This window comes from Coturnix japonica, chromosome 18 (assembly GCF_054131305.1).
Source record: "Coturnix japonica strain WE chromosome 18, WE-NBRP24, whole genome shotgun sequence".
NCBI lineage: Eukaryota > Metazoa > Chordata > Aves > Galliformes > Phasianidae > Coturnix > Coturnix japonica.
This window is the reverse complement of record NC_140680.1, coordinates 2,497,627-2,515,527: the sequence shown is the minus strand read 5'-3', so window position 1 is coordinate 2,515,527 and position 17,901 is coordinate 2,497,627. Positions and strand designations below refer to the sequence as shown.

The 17,901-nt window shown below is 42.9% G+C and overlaps 1 protein-coding gene across 13 annotated transcripts in view; it reads right to left on the bottom strand.

Moving 5' to 3' along the window:
- AFF4 (ALF transcription elongation factor 4) overlaps window positions 1-17,901 on the bottom strand; it is a 47,879-nt gene that overhangs the window by 27,326 nt on the left and 2,652 nt on the right. For 7 of the 13 annotated variants that reach the window (XM_085519105.1, XM_085519094.1, XM_085519093.1 and 4 more), the window contains exons 2-3: window positions 3,680-3,806; window positions 370-1,161 (exon numbers count right to left, since the gene is read on the bottom strand). In XM_085519105.1, coding sequence (XP_085375231.1) covers window positions 370-1,161; window positions 3,680-3,806 — 919 coding nt within the window. Of the gene's footprint in view, window positions 1-369; window positions 1,162-3,679; window positions 3,807-6,409; window positions 6,564-11,911; window positions 12,275-17,901 lie in introns of those variants that run through there. The other 6 variants (XM_085519097.1, XM_085519095.1, XM_085519101.1 and 3 more) reach the window with 2 other exon arrangements.

Here is a 17,901-nt window from a genome sequence, read left to right as displayed (position 1 = left end):
CAACATGGCTCCCAGAGAAGACAATACACGCATACAGGTTGTCAAAATAGTTGTGAGTATCTTACTATTTTACCAACTTCTGACTATAATTTAAAGTACTCTAGGAAAACTTGTTAGTCTGGGTTAGGTTAGCCTTTCTCGCTACATCTCATCGGCTTTGCTTAACAAAAGCCACAATCTCCACATGGAAGAAGCATTTGTGCATTTCCCAGTGAAAATACAGGCCTTCACTGTGGAAATTTAAGATGCTTTACTTAACAAAATATAAAATTTACAATAAACTAAGTTTATTGGGATTTTAAAGAAGCTGGAAAATCCCAGCCCAAAAGGACTGACATTCAAGAATCCAGTAAATAGATAACAACTTACATCGAGTGGTTGAGAAGGTATTTTCAGCTTGGTTAGATGTGCCTTGCTGCTAGGCTTCAGCTCATTCACACCGCTGCTGTGAGTCTGACTACTGTAGTGTTCGGAGGATAACTTTGGTTCCATGGATTCCTGTCCATCCATTGGCCTTACATAAGCAGTGGGTTTCTGTAACATTGAACTGGACTTGGACATGAGCGAAGGTGGAAAAGACTGGTTAGAGTGCTGTCCACTTGAAAATGAGGGTACACGTGAAGGGGAGTCCCAGTTGGCATCCGGATCCCGGGGAGATTTTGAGCGTTGATGTTCTTTGCTGTGATGATCACTTCCATGAGATCTCGAATGACTGGAGCTTAATGAAGAAACAGCAGGAGGTTTCCCAGGGCTGGAAGAACGGGATTTGGAGTGTTCCGATCCATGCTGGCTTTTTTTGCGACTGCTGCTGCTACTGTACGAGTCACGGTCATGCCTCTGGCCACTACTGCTAGTGTTATTGCCACTGCCACGCTGACTGCTGTGGCCGCTCTGTAAACCCGAGGACCGTTTCTGAGATTGCGAGGAAGTGCTAGGTGCTGGTCCTACAGGAGTCCATTTGCTACTCTGATGTGAACTAGTATTATGTCTCTGATCACCAAAGAAACTTTGGTTTGATTTTTCATCTGCTGTTGATGGTACGGTAGGTTTGGGAATTCCAACAAGCTTTGGTAGCGATCTATCTCCTATAAGATCATCCATTTCATCATAATTACCAAGCATGCTCTGAATGCGACTAGATAATTTGTCTTCTTTGCTGGTCTGTGAAAAACATTAAAGAAAATGCAAAACACAGCTTTAAAATACACAATTTCATTTTTGGTTAATTGACTTGACAACTATTGTAGTTAATCTAAACTTTAAGGCTAAAATCATGGCTAACATCCAAGTCTTTTTTTGTTAGTGCTCCCAATTCCCAGGTTTTGTTCTTTAAGCAGTAATTTCACTCCCTGTGGCATGAAGAAAAGATGTACTTCAGTAGCACTTATCCTTTTCTTATGCTGATCTCTAATTACTGAAAAATCACACTGGTGTTTTCCACCTTCCCCACCCTTTTATGGGAGAAGCTGTTGCTCCCAGTATGAACTGACTGCCCATAGTTATCCATAATAACAGAGCCATGTAAGGAACAGAGTATGCCCCACATTCTTAAACCTTTTAGTGTTATAAAAACAGCACCAGTGTACACCAACACCATCTCAGAAAGATGGCAGATAAGCTGCCCAACTTCCTATGATGACAGAAACTCACCATAAGGGTCAACAGCACCACTGAGTTATTTCTCTATTTGACTATCTGAAAATTGGAAGGTATTTATTTTCAAAGTCTGTTTCTGATCTTTATTTCTTTTCATTAATCCTTATTCTCTCCTTTTCATCATGAATTCTTAAATGTTGAAAAGCTGGAAAACTTAAAAAGTAGTCTGTCTGTGTGCTTCAAACAAAGAAGTAGCTAACAACTCTATTAAAATCTTTGATCAAGTTTAAATGCAACTTTACCCAGTTATCATTTTCTCATTTTATTTCATATGGCCAACAAAGTATCTGTGAAGAAGATTTATCCTTCAGCCTGGGGAAGACACAAAAACACCCAGGACACAGAACTCTAAGAAAAGCATTATTTAAAGCATTGCTTTTTAGGGAGGCAGGCGAAAGGAAGCAAACTAAAATGTCAGCCATATCTATTTATCAAAGACTACCAAGGGCTGAATGAAAGAACTGCCATTAGCAAATAAAACACCACTTCTATGTGTTCTTCTGCATACATGCCCCTTTAAAACTGCCCTCTTGATTGCACGTCAAATAGGATTTCCTATACAGAGGAGATTACCACTGTCTTAGCAGAGGCTGAGAAGGCACCTGTTCATAGAAAATAATGACTAAATCCCTACAGGCAGAGAAGGGAAGGAAAAAGACCAAAATACTTTGCAATACTTCATACTTATTTTGACAGTTTACACTTATTTTGATAGAAAGCCAAATGAAAAGTGTCTATTGATGCCCAATCCATGCTTATTCTCTAAAAAATGAAGCAGTTGTTAAAATCTACACAGTCAATAGAGTTTTTAGTCCCATGCATTAGAAGGTGAAGGAAACAGGCAAGCAGCCACACAAGTGAAAAATACTAATTAAATGGCCTGAAGATCCCTGTATCTTAAACCCCTACAGACAAAGAGTCACAGTGACCCAATTCTCCCCAGCCAACCACAGTAATGCAGTTCTTTCCCTCCCTCTGCTCATCTTTTTCTCCCTCAAATTTCCTCTTTCCCCTGAGAGGCAGATGAATTACAGCTGACTTCAAATAAATGGATCAATCACTTCACAAACTCAGTTCTGTTATTTTCTTATATTCCAATTCTTATTCTGGGCAAAGAAAGTGGATTTATTTAATCTGCAGCCAAATTCTAGGCCTTCAGCCAAGTTTCAACAGGGATTTTAAGTAGTACTTCTGTACAGCACCACTTAAATTGACCAAGAATAGTTGAAACACTAACCACTGCTTCAAAGAATGTATAGGTGAGCTGCATGCAAGACTTTAAGAACTGTAGACATTGTCACCTTAAAGTCTATAATGTATTGGTCAGACAACGCTTTACTTAGCAGTAAAATAACATCAGCTCAACCTCACCACTCAATTATGTAATTTTTAATTGGTATTTATACTGGAATAACTTGTTGCCAACACAGTTATAGGGGTTCTTTCCTGAAAAACCAGTTGGGGTTTTTTCTGTTGTTTCTTTTTTGCCCTTCAAATCAGTTTTACTGTATCCCAACCAGCTTTAGTTAGCTTCATACCTGTAGGTTTTAGTTATCAGGCACAGCAAACAGAAGGGAAGACAGGAATCAAAAAACTCACAACTTCCCTCCTGAGGGAGAAAAGTCTTCAGCTGCAATGTTTTGACCTCCCGCAAACAAAACAGAGATAAGGGAATGGCTTTGTTTTCAAAGTGAGTTTTGAACTGTATAATGAAAACCTTCAATGGTACCACTTAATGACCACTGCAGCAGAAGCAGAAAAAAGGTTTTTTCAAAAAATAAATTATCTTGTCTCATTATCCTTGAAAATAGTCCCTGCTTCATAAGTATTAGCATAAATCTGCCTATGGAGATGTTTAGTAACTAACTGTCCATCCTTAGTTTCAATACTTGCTTAAATGCTGGTTAAGGTGACAACTGGGACCTGAAAAGATTTCAGATATAAACAGATTTGTAGCACATATTTCCCTACAATTTCCACTACAAAACAAAAAAACACATTTGTACAAATGGCAGAAACTCACAACTTTGTACGGTTCAGCAAAGAGAGGAGAGTTGGGTGGAAAGGCTTCTTCACCCTGCTGGATTTCTTGATTTCGCCTTTCCCTTTCTTTCATACGCAGCACATTTCGGTCTTCACGGTTCATGTTGCTGCAAAAAACAACCAACAATTCCCTGGTCACAGAAGGAAAGAGGAGGATGGAAGCACACCCTGTTCTGCAAGAGATCCCAGGTAAGAACTCCCCGCTGACTGCAGCTCCTCAAAACTGAAAAGAAGTTTGTCCAGCTTAAAACATTTCACATTTAGAGCAGCTATAACCTACAATCTGTTCCTGACAGGGACAGTTTATGCACTTAAATAAATAAATCACAGAGTCCTCAGGCAAACAACTGGAAGTTGGAGCCTTCAGCTCTGTTGGCACTGCGATGCAGCGGTCAGGAGTTGTCCAGGCTCCAGGAAATCCAGAAGGATCGGCCCCTCTGGTAGCCCAACAGACAGCACACATTACAGTGCTCTACTGCAAAAATGTAGATCAAAAACATAGAAATCTCACATATTACAAATCTTCCTTGGAAGCCTGGCCTTGCTGCTTGCATTAACAGCAATGTGTCAAATTGCAGAAATGCAAAATCCACAAACAAGTCAGCAATGATTTCCTTTGAGGTTCATAAAGCACCAGGACTTACAGGAGTAAACAAAATAAGGTATAAATAAGGTCTCTAACTCTTTTTTGTACGTGTCATGCTGTACTTTGCATTAAGAGATTTATAAAAGTGGCTTCTTGATCTACAAAATGATGGTAGGTGCATCCAGAACATAAATACTATTCCAATTTAAGTGTAAAATGAAAAAGGTGTCTGCTCAGAAAGTCATTATTTCATGTTTTCAGACAGCTGCCTGATTATTAGAAATACAGCATCATAATCCTGTCACAGAGCTCATCTGAAAGCTCTATGAAACCAGCTGTTCCATTCTAGGCACAACTGCCACCTACCACTCAGCTTTTAAAAAAACATTATTTGTGCTTTTCACCTTAAAATCACTTGAGCCTTTCACTGCAGTTTCTTACTCACTTGGCTTCATTTTTTCCTACTGCTCTGCCCACAGGCACATCAAAACCAGAAGAAATCCCCGGTGTAAGTTTAAATGTGTGATGCTTTAGGGTGTGAGTTTGTTGCATTTCCCTGAGATACCTGCACTGTAAGCAAGCTAAAAGCATCAGCATCATCCAACGTGACGCTGACATCGAGCCTAGGGATGTGCTAACTTTTAACGTGCATATGAAAATCACTTCTTCTCTAATTGTGCTAAAATCAGCTGAATTCATGCAACTGCAAGTGAATGCAAGTCTGCCAGCTGAGGGAGGGCCCTGCACGCTGCAATGCAGCCAAGCTACAAACTACAAACAATGTTCACAGTGATGGCAGAACGTAAACCTGCCTTGAAAGTTGGAGGTATAAACAGCTTTTTCTTTTTTCCTCCTTCAGATTTCTTGTATATCCAAGACTTAAACAGCAACAAATGTCAGACTTAATCACAGATAGTGACCTGTTAAAGCCAACCATTAGGATCTATGCCATTTTACTATCAAAGGCAAAATGTTTGGCAGGGAACAGAGTATCTACACCTACCTGTGGGTAGTTCATTCAATAAAAAGCACTAAGATAATGAATCATATGCAGCTATCCCTTTAGAAGATAATTACACTTTACAAGTAGAGAGTTACACTTTAACACGAGGATCTTCACTGAGCATCACCTTTCAAAACTGTATCAACATCTGTTGCAACTCTTTAGCTGACATTCAGCATTTATAACAGTGTCACACAACAGGAACACTGAAGCAGGAACTGGTCCAGTACAGAGCTGGAGCAAAACCAGAGCTAATCTGACCCTGCAAAATGAGTTATCCAAAATACGAATCAGCAGAGTGCTCTTAGCACTCATGCCTAGAGCCTTCTGTAGCACACAGCAAGTGAAAAGCATCTTCATGAGCAGCCAGTTGGGCTGTACGGGCACTGGGGGTAGGTTTACTTCTTATTTTGTTATGGAGGAACGGAGGGGAATCAGTGATTTGAATGGGATCCAAATTAGACTTCTTGATCTACTCTTCCAGATCTCTACGATGTGTACTGAGCTATTAAAATCACACCAGTAAAAAATATGTAAATAAATGAATTCAGCTCATGTTGATTGGGCTCTAAAGCTGCATCTGGGACAATTTTTTGGTCACATTTATTTCTTGGTTGGACTGGATGATCTTGTAGGTCCTTTCCAACCCTGTGATTCTATAATTCTCTACACAGCCATGAAACAGCAGATAACTTTGCCTTTGTTCAGGAAAAATAAGCAGTAGTGGGACACTGAAAAGCAAACGACTACAGCCTGCCTAGTAAACCAATACTGCTAGCAATTAACATCAGCCTAATTGAACTGCAAAAGTTACTCTTCAGAACACATGCAATTACGTCCACCTTTGGCAGTCTGCTATCCCAAAATATATTGCTCTCACTGAGGAATGGTGAGGTGCTGGCAGTGCTGCCCAGTGCTGGCTGGCTGGGCCCAGGGCAGCCTGAGCTGGGGGGTAGCCAGCCTGCACCCACCTCTGGGGCTCAGGCTTCTCCTGGAGGGGATAACAGCTGCCAAACCCCCACCTCCCCAACCCACCCCCAGCAATGGGATCACAGCTCTCTGCTCCTCCCTCCCTGCATGCCAGGCCTGGAAGCAGAAAAAAAGAACTCATTGGTTTGTACCTGCTGCTATAAACAGGATCCTGCTATAATTTCCCTTTCCCTCTTCCTGGGAAGCCTGAGCGAATGTGAGAACTCCTAGCAGGATCAGAGCCAGGCTAAGGGAGGCAAAACTAACGCCCCGCTGCAAGGACCAAAATCACCTTAATTTCCACATCTGGAGAAAGAAAAGTGCAAAAATTAAAAGAAATTAGAGAACAGGCCTAAAACACAGCACAATATTTCCATTTTCAATGTCTAGCTCCACATGCTTTACTCATTATTTCTGCACACAGGTAGCCCACGCTGCACCCTGCACAGTGCACTCAATGTGATCTCAGCATGGAACTGAATGCATCCAAATTCTGTGCCTCTCTTCTCCAGCTCCATTTGAAGAGCTGAAAGAGAGAGCACTTCAAGCAGGAAATTCACAGAAGCATCTGATACCAAACACATTTATGTTTATTCTTTACACACCGTTAACTGCTGATCTAAATGGACTGAGCAGAGTGTAATTCAAATCGCCCATACTAGAAATGTCGTTTTCATTTCTTATAAAGGCAGTTTGGTGCTGCTGCTCTCCACAGCCCATGAAGGCCGTGGCCTTGGCAATGGCTTACTCAAGCAATTGCAACCTTGGGTGTTCCAAGCAGCACTACAGAACTTCTGCTCTGCCCTGCCCACCACACCAGCTGCAGGGTGTCAGGACCAAGCCCATGTATGGGAATTTTGGATCATGCTCCAGTTTAGGAAAAAAAAAAAAAAAAAAAGAAAAAGCCACCCACGCATCCCTGGAGTTTTACCAGCAGTGCTGTTACACAGCAGAGTGCCTCGGCCAAGCGCTGGGTAAGGTGTAGGACTAGCAGCCTGCCCCCTCATCCCCCGAACCGCCCCAGGCATCAAAGAACTGTCCTCACACAAGTTCATCTGCAACGCCCCAACAGCAGCATCTCCCCATCCTCCTGCACTGTGGCAGCCATGGCAGGGCAGCACCTGCTGGGAGCCCTCCTTGCACACCACACAACAACAGTCCCAAACCCACAGCTCTCCAAGTGCAGCTCTGGTGGGCCTTCAAAGCGTGTTTACAGCACCAAGACTTCCTTTGAGACATCCTCGTCTATATCATGAGCTTTCTTTCCCTTGTCTGAATCGACCGCATAAGCAATAGAAATCAAACAGCTCACGTATCCCATAGCAGCCAATGGGCTGTGCTGAACACCAATTATGTTTGACAACATCTACCCATAAATGATAAAGTGTTCAGAGGGAACAGGGAACAAACACACGACGTGCAGCACTTCTACAGGACACAGCCAGTGGCATGACATGCACACAGCTCCCACCATGGCTCTTCAAAGAAACAGAGATGGAAATCCTGTTTATATCAAGCAATGATGTGTTTTCACAAAGCACTGTAAAAATGCCAGAAACTGCTTCAATGCTGCTCCCGCCAAGAGATACCTGCTGCTTAATTCATGTATTTCTGTGCTTGTATGACAGCTAATATCTCAGGATTTGTCCATTTTCCCAACTCCTGCACCCACTACAGCATCGTTATTGAGCCAGTCACTAACATCACACAACAATCCCACACAAACAATGCTACTCTGTCAGTTTGGTATGAAGATACTGAAATAGGAGCAGTAAGAAAGGAATAAGTTTTATAAGACAAACAATAAACAAAAAGAACAACCCTGCTCCACAACAACAGCAAACACAGAAACACCGGCACACAGAACAGTGAAACACTCCGAAGTTGTCACTAACAACGTAATACTTACCAAATAAAAGAGAACAGGTAGCCTTAACTTACAGCTTTCTACACTACAGTCATGAGAAAGAGAACTGCTGAGAAAATCCACAAAGCATTTTGTACAGAAGTGCTCCAGCCCTGCACAGAGCAGCACAAACTGCAGGTGAAGTTTAAGGATAACCACAATCTCACAAATACAGAAGCATGACAAGCACCCAAGCAGCCTTCACAGAGCTTTGTAACACTAAAACAAGAAGTGACAGAGAATGTAAGCGATATTTATGTGTTAAGGAGCAGTAAGAAAGGGGAAAAAAAGCTTTCAAAGGAATGAAGGGTTCCATTTTACTTCTCTCCCTCGCACCTTTCAACACAATGGCTGAAGTTTTCCTTCAGCTCTAGTTAATACAGCACTGGTATTCTGCCGCAAGGGAGGGGTATTTAGTTTGGGATGGCTCCAACTGCAAACGTTATCTGCTCTACAAGAGGAAAAGTTGGCTAAGCCAGAAGTGCTCTGAAGTTAGAGCTCAGCATCTATGCATTTGTGGTAGGCACACACAGTGAGGGCACCAATGTGCCTGAACCATAACCTCATTTGGGTATTTGGATGAGAATGAAGATTGCCTTGTTTTTAAAACATAACCCCATTTCTAACAGAGATATCCCTTCTGCCAAGGTTTTGTCAGGTCTGTGTTATTGGTAAAAAAAACCAACAAAACAAAACAAATACAACTGTACTGGTAATATAATACAAATACAAACCAGACTTTCACCAGTTAGATACATTCAAATGTTTCTAACGTTTAACTATCCTGTTTAACTATACAAAGTACTGTACGAGCTGTATGTGCACCTTTGTACATATAGTCAGGGTGGCAGCTTTAAAAAAAAAAAAAAAAAAAAGAAAGGAAAAAGTTGCCTTAGGTGAGGTTAATGTTTGATGAGAACTACCAGGGAGGGAAGAGCAGTTTGCTACAGGGCGCTGCTCCTTCCTGATCAGTTCTGAAACTGCAGAAATCCCCAAGAAAGCACTATATGCCTGGGCTTGCCACTGCTTCTCAGACAGAGAACACAAATCCTTCACCACTCTTAGCTGAGGAAAAACTCTGTACTTCAATAAGAGCAGCTCATTAATTCCAGTGTCCCAGCCAAGTGAAGATGCAGGTAATTACATCCTGCTCCTTTAGTTCTGGCTGCCAGATTCCTCCCTCCAGTCCATAACATTGTACTGGATTACCCAAGTATCAAATAGCTAACATGTTGTATTAGAGAAAGTACCACCCTTCAGCGATGGATAAAAGAACTATCATCATGATTTAACTCAGCACTGACTACAGAAAAAAAGGACTTGGGATCCTACATGAACTGAAAAGGCCCTGTAAGAATAACATATTTTATTAGACAAGCTCAGGTGAGAGATGGATGCATTATTCATCACACCCACGATCCAGCACATAGATGCTAAGATAATATTGAGACTAAGGTAAGCACCCAGTAACCAAATTTTATAACCTAAATAAAATAAGAAAATTCTAATTTCAGCAGCAGAGCTGATTTAAAATGAAGATTTAAGCTGTTCTCTGAAACACACTATTGAAATAGCCTAAAAATGTCGACATCCAAGAATTTACTGAAGGGTTAAGACAACCCAAAGCACTCCTTTACAGCAACTCCATATTCTCTGCAACAATATTAATGGGTAGCAAAAACATCAGAATCCACTAGCCTCCTTCCCCTAGATTAACCTCACACAGGCATCAGGGTTATTTTGTGTCACTGTCGAGGAGATCTAAGAACAAAGCAATGATTGCAGCTCATTCTCAGCTCAGCAAGGCACCCACGATGGGACTTGCACATCACCAGCCAGTCTCATGCACAAGGCTGGCAGCCAGTGTCCAAAGCACTGCTAGAAAGAAACGTGCCCTATCTCCTATTGGGAGAGGGGGGAGAAAAAAAAAAAAGCAGATCTGAAGTGATCAGTTTTGCTTGGCTTTCTTTTTTCTATTCCTTTTATGGACAGGATGAGGCAGCAGCTGCCTGGCTCTCCCAGCTTTCTTTTCTTCCCAGACAGTAGAGATGCTCACAGGCCAACAGCGTCAGTCCCTCCTTTTTGTCCTGTTGATACTGAAAAGGGTACAGAAAGAGGGAAATCCAACAACTGACAGCACAATGCCCTGCTCCCCCCTTCTCTTCCGGGGAATGCAAACAGCAGAGGAAGGGGTCATTCAGCCACCAAGCGACCACACGCACGGAGGGCGCAGACCCCGGGGAGGAAAAGCTCAGCAAGGGGGATGTTACTCCTGAAGGCAAAGGCTGAAAACCACGATACAACAAAGCCATCACGTACCAAAACTATCATGTTCTGCATTTACCACAACTCCAAGCCAGGGTTCTTAGGCGGATAGGAAAAGCCAGATTCAATAAACTCTTGCAAGCAGAGCAAAGTTCATTTCTACTGTAAAATGAAGCAGAGTTTTAACTACTCTCTCTCTTGTATTTTCATTTGTTTGTTTTGTCTTGCTATAACAAAACCACATTTCTTCTTATCTTTGCAGTGTTCATTCACGAGCAGATCGTACAATTTGCACGATGCAAAGATGGAGCACCATGAACACAAAACTTCTACGTGCAATTTCTTCATGTCCACACAGGCCAAGCAAGCGCATTATAATAGTTTCCCAACAATATTCTACAGTTTAATTGGGCAGAAACTTAATAACACAATTCCTGTGCCTACTTGCTCTTCTGTTTAAACTTTGAAACAATGAGAATTGGTGTTCAAATTTTATTAAGCAATACCTATTCAGAAATGCAGCATTAATCTGGTTATTAGAGTTCTGACTTCCTCACATTAATTTACTGTCTTATAAGGTCTCATTACATTTGAGTATTATGAACTCTACAGCATAAGGATTAAAAAAGGATCTTAGTAGAAATCCTCTGATAAATATGTTCTGTGTAAGATCTGAAGCAGCACAGAACGTTTTAACAAAATGCCACCCAAACAAAGAGAGCGTTAGGGCAGAAGGGGAGCATCACATTCATTACAAGGTTCACCTTCTCCTGCTTAACAGAACTACAGAAGCAGCAGGAGTGAAAACATTATCACATACATTACACACACAGGTTTAACTGCCATTTCCTCCAGTTCTACTGAAAGATCATCTGTCTGTGCTTTTTCGCAAGACATTTATCTTCCTATCGTAACCAAGACTCAAGAATTCTGCTGCAGAACGCACTAAAACAAACACAGTTTTGAGACGATAAATTCAGCCACTGCATTAAGCACCGAGGCCCTGTGTAACTGTTCCCAGCTGTACATCCTGCTCCACACACTGCACAAATACTGAGAGCAGCTCTGCCCCACTCAGGGCTCCTCCAAGCACAGCTCACTTTCTAAACACCACTTTTATTTGATACATCTTCACAGCAAAAGCATCCATAACAAAATACTTGGGGCTATTAACCCACCCTGTGCCTTACTGAGGACTTTGCACAAAAAGTGGATTTTTCATTTATGACACCATCTTCAGGATCCACAAGTGGCTCGTGAAGCAGCTCACAAGCAGTAACTGAGCTGTGCAAGGCAGTTAATGAGGAGCTGTCCGTGTTGTGGGGCAGCCGCCCTCCCCCCCACACCCCCAGGCCCGCTTTGCCATCCTGCCCACTGCTGGCACTGTGCTCCCTTCAATGCATTTGCAGGTTTTATTTCATACTCCTTTCAAAGATCTTTTTACGCAGGGCCCTATCGCAGCAGCCATGCTGTGCAGTGTTACCATATCCAGGCGGTGCTGATGAGGCCCAACGCAGGTCCCGCTCCTGTGCAGTCGGTGGCTGCAGGCCCCTGCCCCTGAGGGGCTTCTTCAGATGGTAACAGCAGTCACAAGGTGTCTTCCACAGAAGATATGTCCAGTTTTTGGTCTACTGAGATGCAGACTTGACTCCTCTGTGTGATAAAGCAGCACAGGCATTGTGTGTGCTGTTTCAGGGCTGCCACTCTTAACGTATTTATAATTAGAGTTGAACAGCCCAACAAACAAAACTGCAGAACGTACAATCCTAACGACATACACAAATTAAAAACAGTGAGACCCAATGAATCCTGCAGCTAGAGAGAACGTTAACACTTCTTCTAGTATGAAATTAAGGAAAAAGACAAGCGGCCTTGCAAAACTCCTGCCAGAACTCGGCAGAATTTCGAAACCCTTAAAGCAACAGGCCGGGTTAGGCCAGAGCCCTGCAGCTGTGTCAGTGTGTTACAAGGCAAAAACCCATCCACAGAGCCTCAGCTCTGTAACAGTACGACTGCTCCCAGGTGTGGCAGGAATCACACAGCACGTTGCACCTTCTGCAGCTCCACAGCCATGGGGGGAGGAGGGCAAAGCAGCTCAGCCCAGCAGCTCGGCCTTCCTCCCCTGCCTGGCACAAGAGGCACATTCTTTACTGGTTTTGTCAATTAATTGGATCTATCATCCATTCAAAATCAGCACGGTAAGAGTGAAGAGCAGTTTCTGAAGGTATGACTCACTGATTTCTTACACATCATCATTTTAAAAGTATTGAGGTGCACACTGGGTTAAAACAGATTGTGTGTTCTGTGTTTGTACTTAGCAAAAAATCACCCCATTACACCAACCAATGAGATTCAAACGTTGTAGTTCTCTTAAACAGAAACCAAGATGAAAACGCACTCGTTTTTGTCCACCTTTAGTTTCTCTGTTTGGCAGTAAACCATCCCCAGAAACACTCTGCTGCCCTTCTGAAGGTGACATCGGTACATGTCACTTTGGTGTGGCTCCTGCTTCATGTGGCCATAACAGAACATGAGGCTTTTTTCTTACAGTCACAAAAACAATTAGAGGAACCAGAAAGGAGAGATAAAGGAACCAAGGAGTCTTTCTCTAGGAGCTTATTAGCAATTAACAAACTTAAGATGAAGACTGCTTGAACTCCTAGCAAAAAGCATTTCTGCTAATTATTGGCTAAGAATGCATCACAGCACAAACTCCTCACTTGTATTTCTTCCTCATTAAATATAATTGGTACAGATATTTCAGCAGACGTAATCCAGGAAGAAACTTTTCACTCCACCTTCTGCAGGCTGCCTACAACTATCACTTTCACTAGTGGGGATCACCATGTTCATGATGCCAACCCATCCTATCTGCATCGTAAGAACAAACTGAAATGCCACCATTCCAAAACTTCACCAGGCACTTGGAAGCAATACTGAGCAGGAGCAGCAGCCCCATAACCTCACACCTGCAGCCAATACAGACCAGAGCTGCTATGCATCATCCCATCACCAGCTCATCAACCACTGCTGCGCTGGATGGCTCAATGTCAGCATCAGAAAAGCAGCAAACAGAGAACAAAACAAAGCAGCTAACAGCAGCAGGCACCCACACACCCAAATACGCAAACAAACCTGCTCCAAACAAACACATCTATCAGTAAGCTCTCTGCCATACGGGACCACCCAGCACATCAAAAGGAGATGTAAGATAGTAAAAATATCACGCTCATTGTATCTCATCTTGTCCAATCTTTATGCCTGAAGGCCCCCAGAGTCTGGCAAGTAAAATAACTGTATCTGTATGAAATCAAACAGTTTCCAATCACAGCAGCTTCCACCAAAGCAACTGTTTTCCACTTAGGCCAAAGCAGTCCCACCTGCTACACAAACATTGCCAATGATTCCTCCTTTCAGACTCCTTGAATGCATCTTTACTCATTTTTTCCAACATTTCAACTTAAAGGGTCACTTTTTCACATTTGGACTTGGACCAAGCAATTTTTAATTATCTTTGAATAAGGGAATGTTTGGGCTAATAGCGATGGAAAACTGCTAATGACATCTTCAGATTTTGTCAGAAAACTATGGTTTATATTCCTCTGCCCACAAAGACATAACATTACACCAAAGCATTTTGATGTGGCTTCTCTGGATTTCATTCTACCCTCCCATACAGGAAAAATATTCTATGAGTTGCTCAGCAGCCAAACTATACAAAGAGAATTGTGGACTCTTATCTCCTCATCCAACTCGCTTTAATGATTTGTGCACATCAAAGTCTGATTAAAACCAGTTAAGCACTTCCATCAACAAAACCTCTTTAACGTCTTCAGGAAATTAAATGAAATGCAGAAACAAGGAGATATATGTGAATATATAAAAGCGCACAGCTTTTATCAGCTACTGAGCTTTTATGACATTAGAATAGCTAGTGACATACATGGAAGCATACATCAGCATTCTGAAGCATAATTTATATAAAGTATTTAATATTTACATTGGTCATCTGCAGCAGTCATTGCAAACAGGCCGCCTGCAGCAGGACCTCAGTAAGGCAAGGAAAAGGGCGCTCTGGATCTGACAGCTCCATGCAGCCCTACAGCAACAGAGCAGCACCCACTATAAATGTCAGCTGCAGTAAATAACACTGTCAGAGCTCGTCTCCAGATTTCTGCTGCTGGAGGACCAGTTACGCTCACATTGCCTTACATGGCTTCAGGGTGGCTGTGCGCTTATCTGGGAGCCTGTGCCTGCCTGCGGGCAGGGGCCTGCCACCCCAGAGATGCATGCAGGAAGAGCAGCAGAACGGCTCCTCTATTCTCATATCCATAGACTCTGTGCCTGAAACACCCTTCTATTATTCACACTGCAGTTCTGTCACAGTTCAGCTCTTGAAAAGATTCCTATGTACCTGTAGCACCACAGTGAGATGGCAGGAGAGAGTTGGTGGTCAGCAGCATGAGAATTCAGTGTGTTTGAGAACCAAAGCTGTTAATGCAAGAACCTTGAAGGGAGCACATCCCATTTACCCCGCTGAAACCTTACAGCCTGAGCTAAGGACAAGCTTAAACAATTCTTCCTGTCTGAAGAGCACTTTGTAACTGTGTCACTGTAACTAACTGTTAACGTATTTCACTGGTTAGACACACTGCGTTCTCAGCATTTAGTTCTAATAATTAAATACACTTTCCATTTTTCTTAAAAACTGTAACGGTTCATTTTGAAAAGCAAACTCAGGCAGGAATCAGATGAGCAGCACAGCGCTGCACTGCACACGATCCCCATGTCAACAACCTCCTAAAGACCCAAAGAGGGAAAATATGGAGGCACAAGCAGGCGGCAAAGGCAGGAGCTGCCATGGGGGGTTGCATGGGAGGGTGATGGAAAAATGCAGGCAGGTCAGGGTTGGAGGAAAAAGTGAGGTTTGGAGGTGGAAGACTCTGATGTCACTGTTGGCCAGGTCCTAATTGTGAGAGATATCAAACAGCACTATTTGTATCACTAGTTAAAAAACACAGATACAGGACACTAAAAAGAAGCCACAGAACACCAAGGAACGCACACTCAAGTTTCCACTGTTGCCTTGTATCAACTCAGGAAAAGCTCAGCTCTGCCCCAACAATGACTGCCTGAAGAGGCCACCCTAGAAATGCAGCAGGTGGTGCTTTAATGAAGTTAAATGCACCATCACCTGTAGGGAAGGCTAGCAATGACCACCACCACCTGGCAAACAACATCAAACAATGTACAATCCAATCCAATTACACCCAGCATCTACCTTTGTTTCTTGAAGACTACAAAGTTATGGGGTACCAGAACCTGGGTGCCTCCTCATTTTAGCACCACATGTAGAAAAAGCTTTAAAAGCACCGAGTCTGGAATTTACTGTGGTTTAACTCAGGTGCTCTGACACCTCCCAGCCATAAGAAATGTGCTCTGAAGAGGAACACACAATTCCCTTCTGTTCCTCCACTGAAGAGTCACCAAACTTAGCAGCTGAGGACAGTTTCAAGTCCGGCCCAAAGGATACACATCTTGAAGCTGCTTTCAGAAACTACAGATAAGGAGGGAATTATTGGTCTTTCACATGAAAATAACCACGATACCAGCTTTAAGGGAGCTGCAGCATTATGCAGCTGGCTGGCTGCTACGTGTAGTCTTTATTCTGCCCTGTAATTGTAAGGAAATACAAAGCAAGAGACTGCTCTGGGCTGCAGAGGAGCAGAATCATCAGCAGGAAGAGATCTGGAATAAGATTGTACTGAAAAATATAATCATTACAGGATAAGAACATCAGTAAAAATACACTGTCAATTTGTTTAGTTTTAAAACTTGGGCAACTAAAATGTTTGAGTTATCAGTAATTGTTTAATATCAGTAATCATAAATAAAAAGGAAGATAAACTCAATGAAGAGAGATCAATAAATGGGGTTTGTGAGCTGTTCAGCGAGGCAGGGCTGGGGCTGGTACCACACCTCAACAGAACCAAGTGCAGGCAAACGTTAGTAATGAGCTGTTAACAGAAGAAAATTAGTTCAAGACTTCAGGGCAAGAACTTCTCTTATTCTGTTTGTACAGCACAAGCACACGAGAGTTTGTTTCACCTGTTGGTACCTGGTGCTATTAATAAACTGGGTTTCACATTCATCAGCAGGAAGGATTAACAAATCAAGTAAGAACAAGAGACATGACAACCTGAAGCACTACAACCCTAACGCACTTGACAAGCAAATACAGTTCACCACATTAGGGAAAAAAGGAGGTTTGAAACAAAGTTAGAGAAAGAAACCTGGAAAGCAGGAAGAATTGCAGAGCCTGGGGAGATGGCAGGGAGCAAAGGAGACACAAGCACATGACGCAAACAGGACTGCAGCTCAACGGGAAAATGGGATTCAGAACTGCACGTACAAAGCTGGCACGGCACCAGGCGAGGAAGTGAGCCCTGCTCCCACAGCACTGCACTGCACGGCACCTCAGTGGGGTCACAGCCACCGCCCTCCCCTTCCCAGCACCGCCATACAATGGCTGGGGGTGAGAAATCCCACAACAGGGCTATGGACATCCAGTTCTACAGTGACCACAAGAGAAAATCCACCTGGATGACCAGAGGAGAGGAAAAAAAAAAAGAAGCGTAAGAACAGCACTGCTGTAAAAATATTGGCTGACAAACTCAGGAGAAAAGTTTTATGACAGGAAGGAGCCAGAGCCTCTGCAGTTCTATTTCCTGAGCTGCGACAGAACCTCTAACATCGCACAAGGTAAAAGTCATCTTGTCAGTCCTGAGTAACTGCAGAAAAGGTACAACCCTGCAAGAGAAGAGTAATTGCTAGATTAAGTCATTTCATCTTTGCTTTTGCAGTCCCACCAATTCCATTTCTTATTTTCTTCTCCTAATACATCCAGCATTATATTTTACATACCTCTAACACTGCTCTACCAAAGCACAAACTCTTAAAAGTTTCCTGACTTGTTTTCAGACACTTCACGCTATGGCCCCTCCATCTCCTCACAACTTGGAGGTTTCCTGCTTTGCAGACAACAGCACCAACATCAGCTGTTCCATGACACAAACTCCAAGAAAGGCACTGAAAACAAACAACCTGCGAGGCAGCAGACTCGGGTTTCATTACTTCTCAGGCCCGGTCTGAAGGTAACTGTGAGCTTATAGCAAGAGCAGAGAAGTCTGCCCACAGAACGAAGCACACTCGTGTAACAATCTGAAATCACACATCTGACAGCAATTACAGCAGCAGAGAATAAACCTCACAGTCACTAAAATCTCAAACCTATTCTGACACCCTCAGACCCCACACATGACACTGTGTCACTAACTTTCCCCCAGCTCCGCAAACACATTGCTGCCAATTAATGTGGCCTCCAGGAAGATCCCAGCACTCTTCCCCCATTTCCTAACAAGGACAAATCCGCCTGCAGGACAGCCACCCATTTCACCTCTCAGCACTTAACGT